The sequence below is a fragment of the Trypanosoma cruzi genome, genomic scaffold (genome assembly GCF_000209065.1).
Source record: "Trypanosoma cruzi strain CL Brener 1047053517129 genomic scaffold, whole genome shotgun sequence".
In the NCBI taxonomy this organism is placed as follows: Eukaryota; Euglenozoa; class Kinetoplastea; order Trypanosomatida; family Trypanosomatidae; genus Trypanosoma; species Trypanosoma cruzi.
The window spans coordinates 194161-212591 of record NW_001849547.1 but is presented as its reverse complement, the minus strand read 5'-3'; the positions used below and the strand labels follow the sequence as shown (position 1 = coordinate 212591).

Genomic DNA, 18431 nt, shown 5'->3' with positions numbered 1-18431 from the left:
CCCAAGACCCCCCCCCCCCCCCCCCCCCCCTTTTTTTTTTTTTCTTCTTCCCCTCCCTACTCATATTTCATCCTCCGTTCGCCTTCCGTCCTCCCTACACGGTCCCTTTTTCTCTCGTGGCTATAGGGAAAGAATACCTCCACCAGGTTGTTCCATACCCCACGGTCAAATAGACCCTTGAGGTCACTGTAGAGCATCTTTTGCACCTTCTTCCTGTATGACTTATCCCCACGACTACCCGGCACAAAATCTGGAGGTGGCGGCTTCAGCTGCCGAAGTTTGCGGGGCGGTCGCGCCGCGACAACCTCAAGACATTGCCACACGTTCATCGCCTCACGGTACACCTCGTCCAGCGATGGAAGCGACAAGACAAATGTGATTGCATCATCAATCTTACCCATATCATTCATTGTCAAATTGTCAAAAACAAAGGACATCTGATAGCCCCCAAAAATTAATAGCACCAGTCCAATCATGGATGAAAAGAAAAAAAGACAAGCGGCGACTGTTTGATACGTCACAAGGATGATTAAATAGTCTATTGGGGTCAGGAAGTACGGCAGGCCGTTGGTAAGCGTTATGGACCATCCCCACGCACGGTTTTGTACCAAAAATGCCTTCATAAGAGCGTACATGTCCCATGCTGCCCAAAGGCAGGAAATTGCATGACAAATAATAAAAAGAAGAAACCAGCGATGTGTGCCTTCGGCGACATCATTGTTGATCCATGGACAGTGATGATCGTAGCGGCGCACGCAGTAATCACATAACCGACAGTGTTTACTACGACTTGGACGGGGAACATGACACGTGCTGCATTCTAGTCCAGTGGCTGTCGTCGTTATGGATGACAACGCGGAGGATGAGGATGAGAGATTCCTGGCGGTATTCCCCCCTACACTACTACCGTCCATCGCATAGAGGATACCATCCACGATGTACTTCCGGTTCTGCCGTGCCTCCGCTTCCGGGGAAAGGAGAAACTGACGCATCTTACCTTTTCGCCATTTTTCTCCATTCCCCATCGTAGTATCACTATGGGCATTGGTATGCTTGGTGACATGGCCACAGCCACTGGCGGCAGCATTCTCCTCGCCTCGTTTTTTCTTGTGTTTTTTATTCTTCGCAGGAGGTGCTGCAAAGGCAAATTGTTGCGCCTCCTTCTCCTCACGTGATGTGACAATGCCGGGGTCAGAAAAGACCGCCAGGGCGTAGAATCCCTCGGAGACCATCACAAGACCATATGAAATCAACTTGGACCATATCGACACCTGCAGCTCCGGTAGGGCAATGAAAAGATACAGAAACTCAACAGACCACACCAGTAAAATGTAAAAGATAACCATAAAACAGTTACGCTCCCGAAATGTGTGGTCTGAACACCGTGTCCACTTCTGTCTTCCTCGTCGGTAGCTACAACCAAAACATATACCACAAAAACACCCACAACAGGCCGTCGGACAGTCCATTAAGCAAAAATACATACGCCCAACGACACCATCGCGGTGGTAACGCGAGGGCCCCATAATGACAATATACATGAACGCCGCCACCGCCGTGATGACAAGCGCCAAGCAAGCAAAAGTCTCTCCGGACATAATCTTTGCACACAAGGATGCCCCCTCACTCCCCTACCAAACAAACAAACAAAACACACACACACACACAGACAGACACGCCCACCCACCCGAAAGAAGTTCTCTCTCTCTGTGTGTGTGTGTGCGTGTGTACTCCTTTTACAGAATTTGTTTGCCCTTTGGTGATATTGATGATGATACGACTTGTTTTTAATCCCTGAGTAAACAACAACAACAACAAGAAAGAAAGAATCTCTTTATTATTATTTTTTTTTTAAATCCAAAACAATCCGGAAAAAAAAAAATAGCAAGAAAGAGGGGAGAAAATCACAGTTAAAAGAAGGAACGGAGCTCTACAAATTAAACAAATGTGACTGTATGCACAGAAAGATACGTTGATGCCTCTGTTCTCAAAAAACATGCTCCCTCCATCTTCCCCTCGTCGTCTCAAGAGCCTTATTTTACTCTTGAAACAGTAGTGGCCTTCTTGATTTTCGTTACCGGCATTTTTTTTCTTAACGCGGACTCCACATCGCTTCTTCTTCCTCTTCCTCTTCTTCGAAGTGATTACTATGGCTCTGGCTATTGCTACCATGATCACTATCTGTTTCTCCCACAAGATGTTTTAGAGAAATGTGGACAGCCGGACCCTCCGGTCTTATTGCATCCGGCGTTTCGTCACATGTAGGCACCCACTCATCGTTCTCAAGCACCACCTCATCTTCTTCCGCAGCAAAACTGTATTTATGAACCTCAGTCGTGGCAACACAAGAGAGTAATGTCGTATATAGCGAGTCTGGCTCTTCTCTCCCTTCATTCTCAGACACGTTCTCTGGTAAAGGTGAGTTGGCATTGCCACCACTATAAAGGGGATGCAAGGAAGGTTCTTGAAAGCGTTCCGAAAGCAGCCGAGAAAGCACCGCTCGAGGCGGTACCCACGGGCTCGTGGGAGAATGTCCCGCAGACGCTGGAGCATCCGCACTGTGGACAGAACAGTCAGCAGCGTCCGTGGTAGTAGAAATATTGCCATGATTGAGGGGATCCATACCAGGGGCAACAGCCTTCGGCTCGCAGGCATTTGGATCGTGCGGGGATTGTAGCGCCCAGGACGAACGGAGAAGATCCGAGCTGCGAACACGTTTGTGCACCGTCTCTGTCGACTGTTGCGCCCAATAAGTGACATCAAAATTGCCATGTAGCGGTCGAAATGACAGCGCCGGCTGCTTTCTCCCTGCGTCAATCCCCATCACATGCGCAGGGGTTTCGTCTGCCACCAAAGAGTTGGTGGTGGCTAACTCCGCCGTGGAACGCCGCTCCAGACGCCGCTGGAGTGCATGATCCGCCCGTTGCTGCCGGCGAAGACGTGAGTTATGCGACAAGGGCAGGGCCGTCACACGTGTCTGACACGCGAGATGACCCAAACTTTTATTTTGTTGTTGTTGTTGCTGCTGCTGTGAAATATCCTGACGCCGCGGGGACGCCAGTTGTTGCACCTTCACCTTGTACGCCTCGGTCGTGTTGCGCAGCGCGTCCACCCACTGCCGCTTCTGTTCCAACGTCGGGGCGAAGAAAGTGAGACGCATATCTTTTGTCACAATATCAAAGCCATTCACAACTTCCGCTGTGTCGTCAAGCTCGACAACCCGCAGCGACTCAAGAGAGATGGACGCACGCAGCCGCATGCGTCCGTTCGTCTGCTCCTCCACATAACAGAGCCAGTCACTAAAGAGGAACACCAGTCGTTCATGGCGACCACGACGGAATCGCTTAATAAGACGACCGTAATGCACAAGTGTGCGGCTACCGTCCTCGTCCAAACGAATACGGGGAAATTTCTTTTTGTGTGCTTCCGATGGTGCCGGGGGTGACACCTCGTCAATGAGCGCCATGATGTGAGAAATGTCTTGCTTCGCCAACTCGTCAAAAACAATGCTGTGCTCTTCGGCTAGACGAAGCACCAACAAGTCAACAAAGTCTACCTGCAGACGTTGACGCACGGGAATGGGGAGGGACTGAGACTCGATAATACAGCGCGCCACATGCATGTATCGACGAAGCGACGCAAGCGGAGTTGCCAAAAGAACGAGCAGCGTTTCAAACCCCCTCCAGTTGGGTGGGATCGATGGAGCATCAGGCATTTTGACAGGGACGACGGCAGTGTTATGGCCGGTACGATCTTTTTTTGGCCTTTGTGATTTCACAAGAAGGGTTTCAGGAAGTCGTGTGAATATCACACGCGGGTCGTCCGGCACACCATCTTCGCCGCCAAAGGCATGCCATAGAAAATACAAAAACCCCATGTAACTCTCCAATTCCTGCCTTTCCCGGGCACTGAGGTGGGCGCTGGTGTTTTTACCGCAACGACAACGCCAAAGCCTCCATAATTCCATCACACGTGGAGCAATGTTACGACTGTAGTTTAGACTGTACATCATGTGCTCCGCTATGTAGTGTCGCATCGCCGCGGAGCAAAACAACTCCAAGATACTCTGCGGACCACGCATGCCCTCGTCTGTCCCACCGTCCGATGATGAAGATGAAGATGATGACGATCTCATGTGAAGGTTCTTTGCAGCACCATGGCCGGATTTTACTTCTTTTTTTTTTTCTTCTTGTTGATCGAGGAGATGCGTTCTGTTATTAACAACTTCCTCCAGTTTTCCCACAATGGTGCTTTGAGCGCCATGTAAGGTGGCAATGTTGGCAAACAATTCCCAGTACTGCGCAAACCGTAAAATAGCAGGTTGTTGTTTCGTTCCAACAGCGTTGCTTTTATTATTTCCATGACTACGCCATGGTCCTGTGGCCACATTCCCATGACCACAACTCTGAAGGATCGGGTCATGCAGGTGCCCCACAATGTATGCAAGCTGTGCCAGGACAAGGCTCTCCTCGTCCAACACACGTCGTAGGATATCAAAGGAGACATCCAGAGGGAAGCGAGCATCCACTCCCAAATTCATTTCTTTACTTCCCAGTCACCTCTCACCACTGCCGCAAAATGACGTCTCCCTTTCTTCCCCTCTCCACCTCAATTGTTACACACACACGCTCTGTCCGTCTGTCCCTGTGTGTGATTGTTTGTGTGCCTGGTGTGAAGGACAGAGGCGTCAATGACGTCCTCCGACAGCTGCAGTACAGTCTTGCAATCAATAACACGGCCTTCCCTTCTTCCTTCCTTCTACCTCTCGTTCACTCACCCCCCCTTTGCTCTGCATTCAATACGTGCACATGGACAGGTCCCCCCAATGTGCACAACAGTGAGGAGATGATGGGAAGAAGAAAAAGAGAAGTGAAAGGGTAGAGACAGTGAGTGTGAGTGAAAAAACACGCAAAGATAACAAATACGAAAAAGAAAAAAAAAATCATTCCGCTTAAAATTGACATTTTCTTCCACTTTTTTCCCCTTCCCTCGCCACGGCCCCTGTCGTTGGCTGTCCAACGGGTACCAAATACACACTCACACACACACACAAATGGAGGTGGAAAAGAGATAAATGTGCTTTTCTTCATCTTCTCTCTTCCCCATTTTTTTCTGAATGGGGAGTCGCAATCAACGCATACACAACATCGCCAACGCTTCATAACGCCGCCCGCTTGCCGTCCACCGCTTGCAGCAAAGCCTGTAGATGCTTCTCACGCAGCTGGTTTACACGCTGCACGTTACGTGCCACCTCTGCCTTTGGCATCGCCCCGACGGCAATCGGTGTTCCGCGCACATCGCGTAGCTCCAACACCGCCGACACCACATGACTCAGTCCCTGTTGACTAAACCAATCACGAACTGCGGAGTCAAATTTTGATGCGCTGGCACGGTCCATAAGAAACGGTGGCGGGGCCGCCTGCCGACCTAAATAACCCGCCATCGCTTGCTGGATCATTGTTTGGATTAACTCATCCTCATTTCCTTTTTTGACGCCCGCAGCGGCGGCCCCTGCGGCCCCTGCAGCAACCGCGCGTCGAAATGGGGCAACTTCTTGCATCAGTACACTAACCGTATCAAAGACCGCACATCGGATGTCGTATGGGGCATATGGGCAAAGCCCCAAGTCCAGGAGGGCCCGTACCCCCCCTTGTTGTACGATACGAGTCAACGCGATTGGGTTGTAGTGACATGCCGCCTCCATTGCATCGATAGTGGCAACAATTACAGTCTCTAATTCTGGCACGAGTTGAACAGGTCCCTCCTCAAACGAGTGTGGTGTGGGGGAAACAGTATCCCCTGTTTTTTCCAACGCCGTTATTCGGCGACGAAGGCTAAAAAGAGCTTGTATATGTTGCAGACAACACTGCCAAACTTCAACCAGAAATGTAATGAGGAGACCTTCAGCTATCACACGACGTTGGTCGTATACGACCAAACTTAGGCCTTGAAGCAACCGTAACGCCAATTCCTGTTCTTGATAGGTCACTTCTGTCAGTGTGATGTCAAGTTCTTTTTTTTTCCCCACAGGCGATGGCGATGGAGGCGGGGTTGTCCTCTGGGCATGATTCAAAGTATTCCATGCCAGCGCCGCCTCTTCCGACAGCTCGATAGTGACGGGGCCGCCAGGATTGCACTGGGAGCGCTCATCCACACGCGGTACAAGTACGCGGTGAAAAACTGACATTGTGTAATGTGCCCCATTTAAAGCCCTCTGGGTACGTTCCCACGATGCACTGTAGCCCGACGCCGCATGATTCATCGGGGTTGCTGTGCTGTGAGGGTCAACCGCACTACGTGGCATGACGGCTGAGCGTATGGCATCATATGGAAGATGGGGTTGTGTGGCAGTCGTATTTCCCCCAGCGGCGGCGGTGGTGGTGGTGGTGCCTGGTGTTTTATTCGCCAACCGCGCCGCCTCCTCCGCTGCCTCAAGGGACAAGTCACACAAACGCTGCAGAGCCTCACGGAGACCCTCATTTCGGATAAAGCCGTATGGTGAGCTGATCTTCTCAAAACAGACACGGAAGCCGCTAGAAATCTCCTGCCCTCTCAACTCCTCGTCCAGGGCAGCCTCAAAGCAGGCAACAAACATATCCGTCGGCTGCTGTTGTTGTTGTTGTTGTTGTCCCTGCCGAGCTCCAGCTGGGGTGCCACAACCACCGCCACCGTTATGCCCTGCACCATTCATCCGGAGTGGTTTGAAGGAATCCACCGCGATTTCCAACGCGGAATTATGCCAAATATATATATATATATGTAAACTGCCCCGCTACAGTCTCAGTAACTACCGTTTCTAGTGTTGGCTGTTCTTCTTGTTGTTCCTTCAAGAACAGTAATGAGAGAAAGAGAGGGGATATATACATAAACAAACCGCTGAAGCACGTACATACATGCATACAACTCAACCCAGATATCCAAGCCTAATTGCATGCACCCATCCATGAGTCCTGGGTCTTACACATCTGCACACACACACACACACACACACACACACACACACACACACACACACACACACAGAGGCATCACACTACATACAAATACGCCCGCGGGGAAAGAGAGAGAAAAAGATGTAAATTGTCAAATTTGCAGGGGCTGACACTCCCTCCCAGACAAATCCTTAACAAATAAATAAGTCCCCCCCCCACAAAAAACAACAACAACAAACAAATTAAAATGGACAAAAAAAACAACAACAAAATCATTGCAGGAAGAAAAGAAGTTGGCCCTATGGAAAAGGGGACCCAAAAAAAAAAAAAAAAAGAAACAATGTAATTATTTACTTCCGGTATCATTCATCGTTTTGTAATGCCTCCTCCGCCTGCCGTACACGTGTCGCTGAAGCCTCCTTCACCCATGGCGGGCACGCACTTGGGGTTCCAAACACCACCTCATGTGCACACTTGCCGTTGCGGTGCCATTCCAACACGAGGTCTTCCTCGTCGCAAACATAAACAACACGTCCGTGGCTGCGGGGCGTATTCTCCTTTTCTTCCTCCTCTTCCTCGCCCAGACGACCGCTGTTATCCATGGCATCATCCAATGCACACGAAATACCTCCACTAAATATCCGCACGGATGCAAGATCTGGTGTGTTTTTTTGCTGCGGCATCTCTATTTCCGTGTCATTATTGGCCCCTTGAAGTGCCTGTTGCAGCTGCTCACGTAAATCCGTGGGCCCAAGACGCATGACGCGTCGGTGACGTCCACCATATGAAAGCCGCTCATGCTGAAGAATTTGCTCAACACCACCCATGACAGGTGCGGGGTCAGACATGAAAAGACGCCGTCGTAGTACACCGTTCCCGGAGGGATCCACCGATTGAAAATTGTCGATAGTTACTTCTGAAAGATCAGGCCTCCAGAAGCCAAAAACAACCGGCAGGCTTTCGTCAAAATTCTCCGTACCGGACACATTCAGGCTTTCATTCTCTTCCAGTCCATAAGCGCGTTTTATGATGATCGCAGACTGCTCCCTTGTGAGATTTCGAGCTCCGACAAGGTAAAAACTTGGATAGAATGAAAATTCCCGATAAGAGGTATTGTCCACATGTACAGGGATGGATTCAATGACGTAAGAATCATTGTAGCGGCGTGATGCTTGAACCCGCTGGACCTCAGGTGAAGCGCTCCGCGCCGTCTCCAACACGCGGTTAACTGGCACCGTAAAATGGGCATCGGCAAGCGGGTAATACTCAAAGTCATCGCCTAACCAACGGAATGAAAGTATCATCACTACAAGTCGCAGACTCGCACCACGTTTCTGCAGCTCAGCATACATGTGATTTATAGCTTGAACTTCTTCGGGTGATATGCCTGCCGAAATGGGATCCGATTTCCCCATCTTTTCCATTTTTTTTGCGATTTGGCTTCGACGTGTCTCAAATTCTTTTGAAACGGCATCAAGCTCCGTTTTCTTTCGAGTGATATGCTCTACCAACTTTTTTCCATACTTCTCCCAGCCATTGGCTTCACGATCTTTGTGTATGGCATTGCCTCGCTTCACAACTTCGTGGAGTGTTCGTGCATTATTGAGCCGTTCCTCCTTGACACGACGGCAGCTCATAAGCGATGTGAAGCCATTCTCCAGCAACATGGCGGCAACCGTGCGATTACCGCTAGCCATGGGATAAAGAGGGCTGGCAGCTCCACTATGCATTCCAAGATAAGGCTCCATGGCAGTAACCCGTGACCTCCAACTGTCTTCTCCGTGCACTTCGTGTGTGGGGTGATGTTTTAGGCTTGTCGTCTCGTCACTTCCGTCACAGCAGTCCACAACACCGTCGCCAACTCGTGAGGGTGCCAGCCAAACGTCTGGATCGCTACGACAACGAAATGGAAGCACAGGGCCACCTAATCGACGCAACAGTCGCTCTGTGCGACGCATGGACGGTGCTTCCTCCTCCTCGTATAGCTGTACATGTGCATTGGCCAGCAGATACTGCTTCCACCGCATGTGGGCAAGCGGCAACACGGCACCAGACATGCTACAGGCACTTGTTTGTAATTCATCAGTACCATCTAAGCAGTCACAGTAGTCATCGTTAACCCGCTCCAAAGAAATGGTTTGGGCGGCCACATTATCCCGTTGCTGGAGATGTGCCTTTTCCTCAAAGGCACTTTCAAGATAGACACGTAAAGTGGAAAACAATGTTGGGTTCTTCTCTGTGGCTGCGGTGCAAATCTCCCGTTTGCTACGGTTTACTTCCGTGTTCAAATCCATAAGACGCGTTCCACAACGGTAAAAATGCTGAGGTGTGGCTTCCTGTCTCTGCGCTGGCGCAATAAACTTCATGCTGTAGGCCTCAAGGGTGTAGCACGATGGCTCCGGTCTGCCTTTGGACTCCCCTTCTTGCCTCCTTGTGTCTTCACTGTGCGTCATGACATCCGTGTACCTCCTCGGCGGTGGAGCCTGCAGCAGGGTTTGCTTCGCTGACCCCTCGTTCCAGTTGCTCCAGTCATCCAAGAGTGTTTTCCACGGTAGCAGCATAGCGACTAGCAAGACCACAACCGCGCCCACCAGCGACCACAGCGCTACACCGCTTCCGTCCCACTGCGGTTGCCTGGCCTGCATGGGCGGCCCTCGCAATCGCACACCTCCACCTCGCTCTCGTTGTTGTTGCCGCCGTTGGTATTGGTGGTCACCTTCCTGCCTTTGTTCAGAGGGCGGTGTAGTTGACCCATCCGCCGCCCCGTGATTGTTGCCGTTACGGTTCACCCTCCGCATCCCGCCGTAATAACCCACAAACAGGAAGGAGAGATACCAATCAATCAGTTCCCCACCTTTTTTTTTTTTTTTTCTCTCTCTCTCTCTCTCTCTCTATATATATATATATATAGATGTTTATTTTTTGCGGTTGCCTTTTTTTCTTCTGCGGCGATGACGGCATGCGAGCAAACAAAACAAAAAGAGAAGAGTCACATTTGTCACAGAAGCAAGAAGAGGGAGGGAAGGGGGAATGCAAGCAGGTAAACGCCCCGCATTCCATCTCACCTGTCATGCTCCCAATGGCAAGGAAGAAACAACAATAATAATAATAATGAATAAGTAAACAAATAAATAAAACAACGCACTCACTACAGAGCCGCACAAGAAAAAGTTTGCTGACACCACAACCGCCGGTCATGCACGTTCCTTCTTCTTTTTTTTCTTCATCGCCACCATCACCGCATACCGTTGATTCCCCTATTCCCGTTATTTAACGGCACTGACAGAGGAGCTTGTCGCCTGTCGCTGTTGGGTTCGCCATAGCGTAGTATGCCTCAAAGGGATCACGCACAACAGGACCGCTTGGCTGCCGCAGGAACTCATTTAATCGACCCCTCTCCGGCATCGTCACCGAATGCAGCTGGCCATCCACGACATCCTTCACGTAAACGGCCGGCGCCATCGTGTTGTCCTTGTTGGTCCCACGTCCTTTGCCGGGCACGGAGAAGACTTCATATGTGCCATCCCCTGGTAGCACAACCGCGGCCCAGTGGTCAATGCCAATCCCACGCTCCGTCGGGTGACGCTTCATCATCTTGTCAAAATCCTCCTCACGCAGCACACCATTCGTCTCACACATGTCATAATGTGGACAGAGTAGACCCGGCAATAGACCCAGGCCATGTACACGGATATAACTCCACGATGCGTCTTCTTCTTGCTGCTGCTGCTGCTCCGTCTTGCTTGTCTTCTTGGCGTTGCCGTCATCATCATCATAATCTTTCTTTGCAACGGTGTCGCCGCATGCCGCGCGCAACATCGCCGTGGCGTACGTGGAAGGGTCCGCAGAGTCGCTGTGGCCAGAAGTAAACCAACAAATTGCCCCGGCACTTCCGCCTGCCAGGACGGCACCACGCACCGCCACGGCCCGAAGACAAACATCGAGCCCCGTCTCTTCCCATCGCCGAATCGCAAAGAGTGTGTTGCCACCCGACACCACAACAATATGAGCCTTACCTAAAAACTCAAGCTCCTCCTTATCGACGGTGTTCGGGACGGACAGATCCGCCACACGCACCTCCGCCACGGTGCAGCCACGTGAAACAAACCACTTGGTCTGTCTCTCTTTATACGTTGGGATGTCGTAGACCGCCGTCCCAATGTATGCTACATGCACAGGCGCCGTCAACACCTTTTTTTCCATGTCAAAGAGTCCTGTGAGCATCAACACACGATCCACAACGGCTGGTTCCCCAAAAGCATCCAAACCGGAACCGGCAAAGAAGCCTTTTATGGTCGAGGGCTCAATATGTGTCATCATGATGGTAACAAAGGGTGTTCTCCTTCCCTTTCCTCACTTCCCCTCTGCTTCTGTGTATATATTATGAAACCGCTTGCTATCGTGTAATTCCCAAAATTGGTGGGGCGTATGCAATTAGGCAAAAGAGAAGTTAACCCCCCACCCACAGACTTAAAAAGAAAAAAACACAAGCAAAACGAGTATGACACAACTAACACCAGAGAAGAGAGAAAACAAACAAACAAACAAACACACACACACACACACACACACACAAACTTTATACCTCAAGCTCACATTGAAATTCATAAATAGAAGGAAAAAAAAGAACATCAACAACCAACACTACAACGAAAAGAACAAGAGGGGGTACTGAGAAAAAGAAATTGTATCTTTTATGTGATTTATGCGTGGTGCGATTATGAACCTACGTTTCCCCCTTTCAGTTGCTCCTGAGAAGTCATGGACAATGTTTCCATGAATGGCATCAGGGGACGCAGATAGGGTGTGATATGCAGCGGTTGCTCCGCTCCTCCCACGGCCCCATTCCCATCATCGTAGTCACGTGGGGCGAGAGATCCAAATTCGGCTGTCATCAATACAAGATCCCGCATTGCTCGGCTCATGGCAACGTAAAAGACCCGCCGCTCCTCCGCTCTTTTCACATCAATGGGGAACTCGCCTTCATAGCAACAAGGAACAATGACGGAAAGCCACTCCTTTCCCTTTGCCTGATGCACCGTCGTCACCGTGACTCTGGGGACCTGCGTTGACTCCATCTTCACATTGCTTCCCCCTTTCAGCGGTCCAAAGTCATCTGTCGGAAGAAGTGCAAGAAATTCGTCAATGACACGCTGCAGCACAGTGTAGGCATCGTTCTGCACTTTGGCTTCCGCCTTGACGGCGGACGCCGCATCACCCATGTCATTTTCGCCGTTTTTGATTTCTCCATAGCGCTCCTGACTACTGTCAACGTTTTTTTTTTCCACCAACACCTGCTGCTGCACCGTGCGAGACGCCTCGACGAGTACCTGTGAAATAGACATTGCATCCCCTTCCTCTTCCATTACACCGACTTCGTCCTCGGCGTCACCCATGACATCATCCCAAATCGCTGCAGAGCGCCGTAATGGAGCAGAAGAACGTCGACGTTTGATACCGCAACATGGACGACGCCGGATTTGTACGCTTGTGGCACTTCCCCCATCAAAACCCGCCCGCTCTGCAACGTCCCGTACCACCTCCTCAATATCACAGTACATACGTCCAAGGGCGTCATGGGCTGCTGTGGTGACCTCAATGAAGTTGCGGAGAAATTTTTGTTGTGGTTTTGTCGTGCGCAGCCGCTCATGAACGTGAGCAAAGCCGTTATGCACCAACTCTCGAAGAATCGTGTAGTAAGAGTAAGTCGCATGGCTATCCTCACACTGTAGCTTGGCTGTGCTCAACTCGCGCCGTCGCTGAAGGCACTCGGCTTGCATGGCAAAGATAAATTTAGTGGCCGCAGCCGCCGAAAAGTGATTTGGAGCATCGCGTATGACACACTCCACATCAAGGTTCGAGTGGGGATGTACACAGAGACGCAGGTAAGACAACATGGCGCGGACCAGCGCTTTGGAGTTTGGTCTACTCGGACGCAGTTCGCAGACAGGGATTTGTTCCCGTTCTAGCGCCGTGACAACATCCCGTACAGTTCGACGTGTACGGCAAAGAATGGCGATGTCGCTGTATTTTAATCCACGGTCCCTTGTGCGCAGTAACTCTTCCACCACACGTGGAAGGAGGGACATTTGTTCCCACGCATGTGGACATCGTATGAGAATGATGCGACGTCCACACTCTCCCCTAAAACTCTGTTGAGATATCTGCGAGACGGCATTAACGGCGCTCACAATCTCCTCGGAGCTGCGGTAGTTCGTACCCAACGTTACAATTTTGGTTTGCGGAAATCGGCTCCGCCAGCGTTCAAAGCTGTTTGTTGTTGCCCCTCTCCAAGTGTAGATGCACTGATTCGGATCCCCAACGCATGTCACGCGACACGTGTCACCCGCAAGAAGGGCAAGGCACTCAAGCTGCACCTCGTTCAGGTCTTGAAACTCGTCGACAACAATGTGCGTGTATTGTGCCCGCAACTGCAACGCCACCGGAGATGGCAGGCGGGGTGGCGGGACGACACTCATGAGACTGTTGCTGTTGCTGCCCCCATTTCCCTCCACTCCCTCCTCGGACGGCTGTTCCTGCCGTCCCACAGGACGCAGTGTCTCAAGAAACATCTGTTCCAGGTCCCCAAAGTCAACGGCGTTGTGCTGCTCATGCAACATTGCTTGGTAGAAGCGAAAGAGGTACGCTGCCTGTCGTGAGGGATCAATTTCTGTGCCGGCACGCATGTCCTTCTTCGTCTTGGCCTTATTCACATACTCCACAAGTGCGAGGACGGCCTCGAGGCCCTTGTGGTGCACCGCATACGCCTCCACCACAGCAGAAGCAAGTTCCCTTTGCCGTCGTGCGTCGTACACTTCTGTGGCAAGGTCAATGCAGCCATGACGCCGAAGACACTCGAGACCAAAGGCGTGAAATGTCTTCAGCTTCAGCCGTTGTACATGCGCTGCCATTGACGGCGGCAGCACCGTGGCCACACGCTCCCTCAACGCCTCCGCGGCTTGTCGCGAGAAACAAAGGCCTAAAATCTTTTCCGCCGCCACCCCAGTGAGAATAATGTACGCGATGCGGCTTGCCATCGTCAGTGTCTTGCCGCTACCGGCTCCGGCGAGAATTAACAGCGACGCAGAAGTGTCCTCGCAGACGGCAGCCCGCTGGGCTTCATCCAAGGCACTGACCAACCGTTCACATTCGGCAGCACATTCTTCTCCCCGCTGGGCGCCCGACACGGCGGCGGGAACTGCCACTCCACCGTCCAACCCCATGCGCGAGCAGACAACAACAACAGCAACGGGAGGGGAGGAGGGAGGTTCCTTACAAATCCGATTGCCTTTGAGATACACAAACAAACACACACCGTAGAAGCCTTCTTCGGCACACGCGCAGCGGTCCACTGAAGAACTGAATGAATGGGGAATAAAACCATCCCCCCCCCCCCCCAAAAAAAAAAAACAACAACAAAAACAACAAAAACGAAGGAGAATAATAAAAAACGGAAAAAAAGCGGATCAAACCTCATTATTGACAGTGACACACACACACAAACACAAACATGAATGCAAATATACATGCATGGAAATATGTATTTCAGGGTTTGTGTCTCTCTCTCTCTCTCTGTGTGTGTGTGTAGGGTAGGAAGGTTGAGAAGCGCACAAGGAACGATCCAATTTCTATTTTAACAGTAAAAATTATTTTTCTTCGCACCTCCAATTTTCATTACCCAAAAGGGGAAGCAAACAAGGCCAAAAAAAAAAAAAATCTCAAAGAGGAGAAGAACGAAAAACAACAACAACAACAACGGAACAAGAAAAGGCAACTACAACACATGGACCTGATCCATGCAAAGTCACTCGGAACCAAGGACATGTCCTGCTCCCCAGCGATGCCGTTGTCCGGCATTGGGGGGTTGTGCCTGGCGAGAAAACCTCGCATCTTGCGGGTGAACGGCCGGGTACAACGTGTTGACACCGGAAAAACCAACATTCGGCATCACATACCGCTGAAACCACACGGGCGTACGGAGGGGATCCATCCCATGCGTCTTGGGCAACACATCCTTACAGAAGAAAAAGATATGACCCACAACAATGCCAAGAATGTCGCCCACAATGCTCTGCCCAAGAATGAGGTGAAATGCAAGAAGAATCCATGGGAATGTGTTGGCATGGAAATCAAATCCATAGAGATTCATGCGCAGTTCCGGGTGCCGTTTGCAGAAGACCCAGCAGAGTGACATCAACAAGGAAAAGCTGGTAACAAGCATATCAAGCAGAATGCCACCCATGGCGTTCCCGAGAATAAGGAAAAGTCCCATCCATATAAAGTCCCCACCTTTCCCATTGAAGTCATACGTCTCGTTGTAGTTCAGGTACGATACAAACATGGCGACAGAGATAAGCCAGGGGAAGGAAAACCCACCAAAAAACAAGGCGGCAGTGATGAGTCGCCATAGCTGAAGTTCCTTAAAGACAGCCGATGAAAGCAGGATGTAGCCAAGTGGAACAACCTGCATTGAGGCAAGGGCTGTGAGAAGCACCACAGCAATGAGAGTATACCTCGTGAAAGGGCCTAAACTATTCAACCAACCATCAAAACTCTGCGCCATTTTTTCGTCTCTCTACTCTTCCTCTTTCTTTGTGTTCTGGTCTCTCTCTGTGTGTATGTACGTCTATTTTTTATCCCCTTTTTTTTGCAACCCAAAACTTCGCTTACTTTTTTTTTTTTTTTTTTTCTTCTCCTTTTTTCCTTTTGCTTTTTGTTTAAATTTAACCCCCTCCTTTTCAACCACATGCACATCAAACAAAAGAGAGAGAAAGCGAGAGAGAAAGAAACAGAAGGAAAGCAGTCATGCGCCACCGCAATTTTCCCCTCCCAATCTTCTTTCCCTTCTCCCCTGGAGTATTTTACATCTGCACCTTTTTCCTCTCCTCCTACTCCTCGTCGCATCCGGCAACTCGGACATGTTGTGCCCATTTCGCTATGAAAACTTCATGTCAACTTCTTAAACTCCATGGTGCATGAACACACACCCAAACCCAAACAAACACACGTGCCATGCAGATGGAACCCGCAGGAGAACAAATAATAATAAAAAAAAAAAGAGTGAATTAGAGAGGCGGCAGCTCCAACACACAGGCAAACACAGACACACACACACACAAAAAAAAAAAAAAAGAGAATAAAAACAAAAAAGCGCCTTTTCACTGTGTGTATGTGTTTGTCTCGTCCTTGTTGTTGTTGCTGGTGGATGCGGACTCTCTCTCTCTTTCCTCCATTCGCTGCTACGAGGGTCCTAATAGAGCGCCAATGGCTGCGCAGGCCTCAAATTGTGACAGCGGGAACTTATCATTGCCGACGCAGCGGGTCAAAATAATCCCAACAAAACTGAGATTATTATCCACTGGAACTTCTGCATCCTCCTCCGTCTCCAATGTCTCATTTTCGGTATCCCTCGGTACATTCAACGTTCGCCGAAAGCCCCACCCTAAAAAGTTTTGACACGCCCGGCATGCGACACAGCACCACTCGTGGCCGACGAAGAAGGAGTGCTCCGCTGACCATTGGCCGTAGAATGACAGTAAATGCCGCCGCAACGCAATCACAGCATCGCATCGCACAAGGTCAAAGCGATGGGTGGATGGATTGGTGGCAGAGTAACACCACAAGGGTGGTTTGTTTTCAAAAAGATCCAATTCATATGTGTATACCTGCGATGCCCACGCATCTGTGGCTCGATGTGGGAGGATCTCATCATACTGCGCAATAGGCATATAACAACGCATACAAATAAGGGCGGGGACAAATTGTTCCACCGTGCTGGTTTCAGATGTACACTCAGGGGCATCTTTCTCCTTCTCCTCCTCACTTGACTCCTGCGAGCTCTCTGTGCTTGTTAAGACAGAGAGCTCCATTTTAATAATCGTCGTTGAGTATATATTATATTGCTTGTATCAATAATAATATTAATAACAATACTGAAAAAAAAAAAAAAAAAAAAGAAATGATAGAGTTTTATGCCGTCTATCCACCGTACTCATACACACACAGACACACACACGGAAAATAATACATACATGTACTCCCTATTGTATGTGTGTATGCATGCAACCATGAGAGGAATGGAAAAAGAGAGAAAAGAGAAGGAGAAGATATATATATTTAAAACAAAAACAAAAAGAGAAGAGCCAACATCGCAACAACAACAACAACAAGAAACTAAAAAAGAAGGAAGGGTGGGGAGGAAACCACTGCGAAAAAACAAAGGAAACATTACATACGGGGGTTACTTCGCACAAATTGTTGAATCATGAACCCTCCCTTTCTTTCTTTATTGACATTTTAGGGAAAATTCACTGAGGCGGAGAGGAGACGGCTGGTGTACTCCGCAAGCTGCTGCATGAAGCCATCATTCGGACACGCACATAGTCGAACTTCACGCACAAAGCCAATGACTGCTTTCACAGCCTCCTTAGCCGTGCATGGGCGGCTACTTACAGTTGAATCATCACAAAAGCAGCGAAGGAGGAACGCGCAGACCAGCGTGACGGAGCGTGAGACTCCCGCAATGCAGTGACACACCACCGCCTTACCCAATCCATCCACCACCGCCCGCATAATTGCTGTGGAGACATGGAAATGCTCCCACACCGGGAATGGCGGTTCGTCCCTCCATGGCAGACACAATTTCAAATACACCAACCCCACGTCATCACTCTCCTTCCTCTCTCTATATACCCGCGCTTCCATTGTCTTGCCACCGCAAACAAACGACCCTGACTCCAGTGATTGACTCAACCATTGGGCCGTTGCCATCATCACCTCCTCCGCTGCCGTGGGAGAAGTCACGCCGCCTAAGGGATTCGAGATGCGCTCTTCCAGCTGCTCCCACGAACACACTGCGAGCCGCCGCACTCGAGGTGAAACGCCTTTTTCTCTGCATTTCTTTCTCACTGGAAGTATTTGCCGCATTTCCAGCTGTGGCATAAAACTGCACGCACATGTAGACACAATCAACAGCATTTCCTCCGGTAGAAGACGTTGATGCAATTCCCAGGTGTCCTCCACATCCTTCAGAGCCCCCAGATAAACGCGAGGAACGATGCGATGTGGCCTGAAGCTACGTGGCAGCTCCGTGTCAACCAAAGACGTTGTTGGCGTTGCCCCGCTCACACGCCCACCTTGTCGCCACCGCTGCAGATATTGTTTCAACCCCTCGACTGCCATCTCATTCTGCGGGAAAAGACACACGCACGCAAACACACACACACACACAGAAGGGAGGACTGCAGCACAAAGAAAAGAAGGACAATAATGACACTCACACATAAAAACACAAATAAACATAAAAAATAAAGGAAACGCACAGTGCGACATACATGCATATATATATATATATAGGACCGCCACAACATGCAAAAAAACCCATCAAAAAAAGGAGAGAAAAAAAAAAAAAAGAAGCTAATTGATGCGCCGTACGCGCAATACATAAATATATATATATATATATAGCGAGAAAAAGGGAGGAATGAGAGAGGGTGTGGG

General features: G+C 50.0%; 9 protein-coding genes across 9 annotated transcripts, besides 23 other annotated features; all 9 read right to left on the bottom strand.

The window, feature by feature from the left end:
- Window positions 1-1525: a sequence feature (heterozygous, non-Esmeraldo-like haplotype).
- Window positions 8-30: a microsatellite.
- Window positions 57-1598, bottom strand: Tc00.1047053509029.170 (hypothetical protein, conserved; the record flags this gene model as incomplete). Its single annotated transcript, XM_810023.1, has 1 exon — window positions 57-1598. The coding sequence occupies one exon, from the start codon at window positions 1596-1598 to the stop codon at window positions 57-59; it is 1542 nt and encodes a 513-aa protein (XP_815116.1).
- Window positions 1526-1659: a sequence feature (areas merged during assembly that could not be assigned to a particular haplotype. This can correspond to areas where the two haplotypes were merged or to regions with more than two copies in the genome that were merged during assembly.).
- Window positions 1636-1687: a microsatellite.
- Window positions 1660-2918: a sequence feature (areas merged during assembly that could not be assigned to a particular haplotype. This can correspond to areas where the two haplotypes were merged or to regions with more than two copies in the genome that were merged during assembly.).
- Window positions 1834-1857: a sequence feature (AT_rich).
- Window positions 2093-4540, bottom strand: Tc00.1047053509029.160 (hypothetical protein, conserved; the record flags this gene model as incomplete). The annotated part of the gene is made up of 1 exon (XM_810022.1): window positions 2093-4540. One exon carries the CDS (start codon window positions 4538-4540, stop codon window positions 2093-2095), a length of 2448 nt encoding a protein of 815 aa, XP_815115.1.
- Window positions 2113-2137: a microsatellite.
- Window positions 2919-3822: a sequence feature (haploid, non-Esmeraldo-like haplotype).
- Window positions 3823-18431: part of a sequence feature (heterozygous, non-Esmeraldo-like haplotype) that runs on past the window's edge.
- On the bottom strand, window positions 5159-6691 carry Tc00.1047053509029.150 (hypothetical protein, conserved; the record flags this gene model as incomplete). The annotated part of the gene is made up of 1 exon (XM_810021.1): window positions 5159-6691. One exon carries the CDS (start codon window positions 6689-6691, stop codon window positions 5159-5161), a length of 1533 nt encoding a protein of 510 aa, XP_815114.1.
- Window positions 6606-6629: a microsatellite.
- Window positions 6969-7022: a microsatellite.
- On the bottom strand, window positions 7295-9730 carry Tc00.1047053509029.140 (hypothetical protein, conserved; the record flags this gene model as incomplete). Its single annotated transcript, XM_810020.1, has 1 exon — window positions 7295-9730. One exon carries the CDS (start codon window positions 9728-9730, stop codon window positions 7295-7297), a length of 2436 nt encoding a protein of 811 aa, XP_815113.1.
- Window positions 9788-9802: a sequence feature (AT_rich).
- Window positions 9803-9825: a microsatellite.
- Window positions 9826-9842: a sequence feature (AT_rich).
- Window positions 10203-11252, bottom strand: Tc00.1047053509029.130 (cyclin 1, putative; the record flags this gene model as incomplete). Its single annotated transcript, XM_810019.1, has 1 exon — window positions 10203-11252. One exon carries the CDS (start codon window positions 11250-11252, stop codon window positions 10203-10205), a length of 1050 nt encoding a protein of 349 aa, XP_815112.1.
- Window positions 11465-11507: a microsatellite.
- Tc00.1047053509029.120 (ATP-dependent DNA helicase, putative) lies at window positions 11651-14155 on the bottom strand (the record flags this gene model as incomplete). Its single annotated transcript, XM_810018.1, has 1 exon — window positions 11651-14155. The coding sequence occupies one exon, from the start codon at window positions 14153-14155 to the stop codon at window positions 11651-11653; it is 2505 nt and encodes an 834-aa protein (XP_815111.1).
- Window positions 14331-14393: a sequence feature (T-rich).
- Window positions 14737-15495, bottom strand: Tc00.1047053509029.110 (hypothetical protein, conserved; the record flags this gene model as incomplete). Its single annotated transcript, XM_810017.1, has 1 exon — window positions 14737-15495. One exon carries the CDS (start codon window positions 15493-15495, stop codon window positions 14737-14739), a length of 759 nt encoding a protein of 252 aa, XP_815110.1.
- Window positions 15603-15651: a sequence feature (A-rich).
- Window positions 15693-15732: a sequence feature (CT-rich).
- Window positions 15970-15990: a sequence feature (AT_rich).
- Window positions 16050-16082: a microsatellite.
- Window positions 16172-16801, bottom strand: Tc00.1047053509029.100 (hypothetical protein, conserved; the record flags this gene model as incomplete). Its single annotated transcript, XM_810016.1, has 1 exon — window positions 16172-16801. The coding sequence occupies one exon, from the start codon at window positions 16799-16801 to the stop codon at window positions 16172-16174; it is 630 nt and encodes a 209-aa protein (XP_815109.1).
- Window positions 16868-16891: a microsatellite.
- Window positions 17229-18113, bottom strand: Tc00.1047053509029.90 (hypothetical protein, conserved; the record flags this gene model as incomplete). Its single annotated transcript, XM_810015.1, has 1 exon — window positions 17229-18113. The coding sequence occupies one exon, from the start codon at window positions 18111-18113 to the stop codon at window positions 17229-17231; it is 885 nt and encodes a 294-aa protein (XP_815108.1).
- Window positions 18132-18162: a microsatellite.
- Window positions 18371-18397: a microsatellite.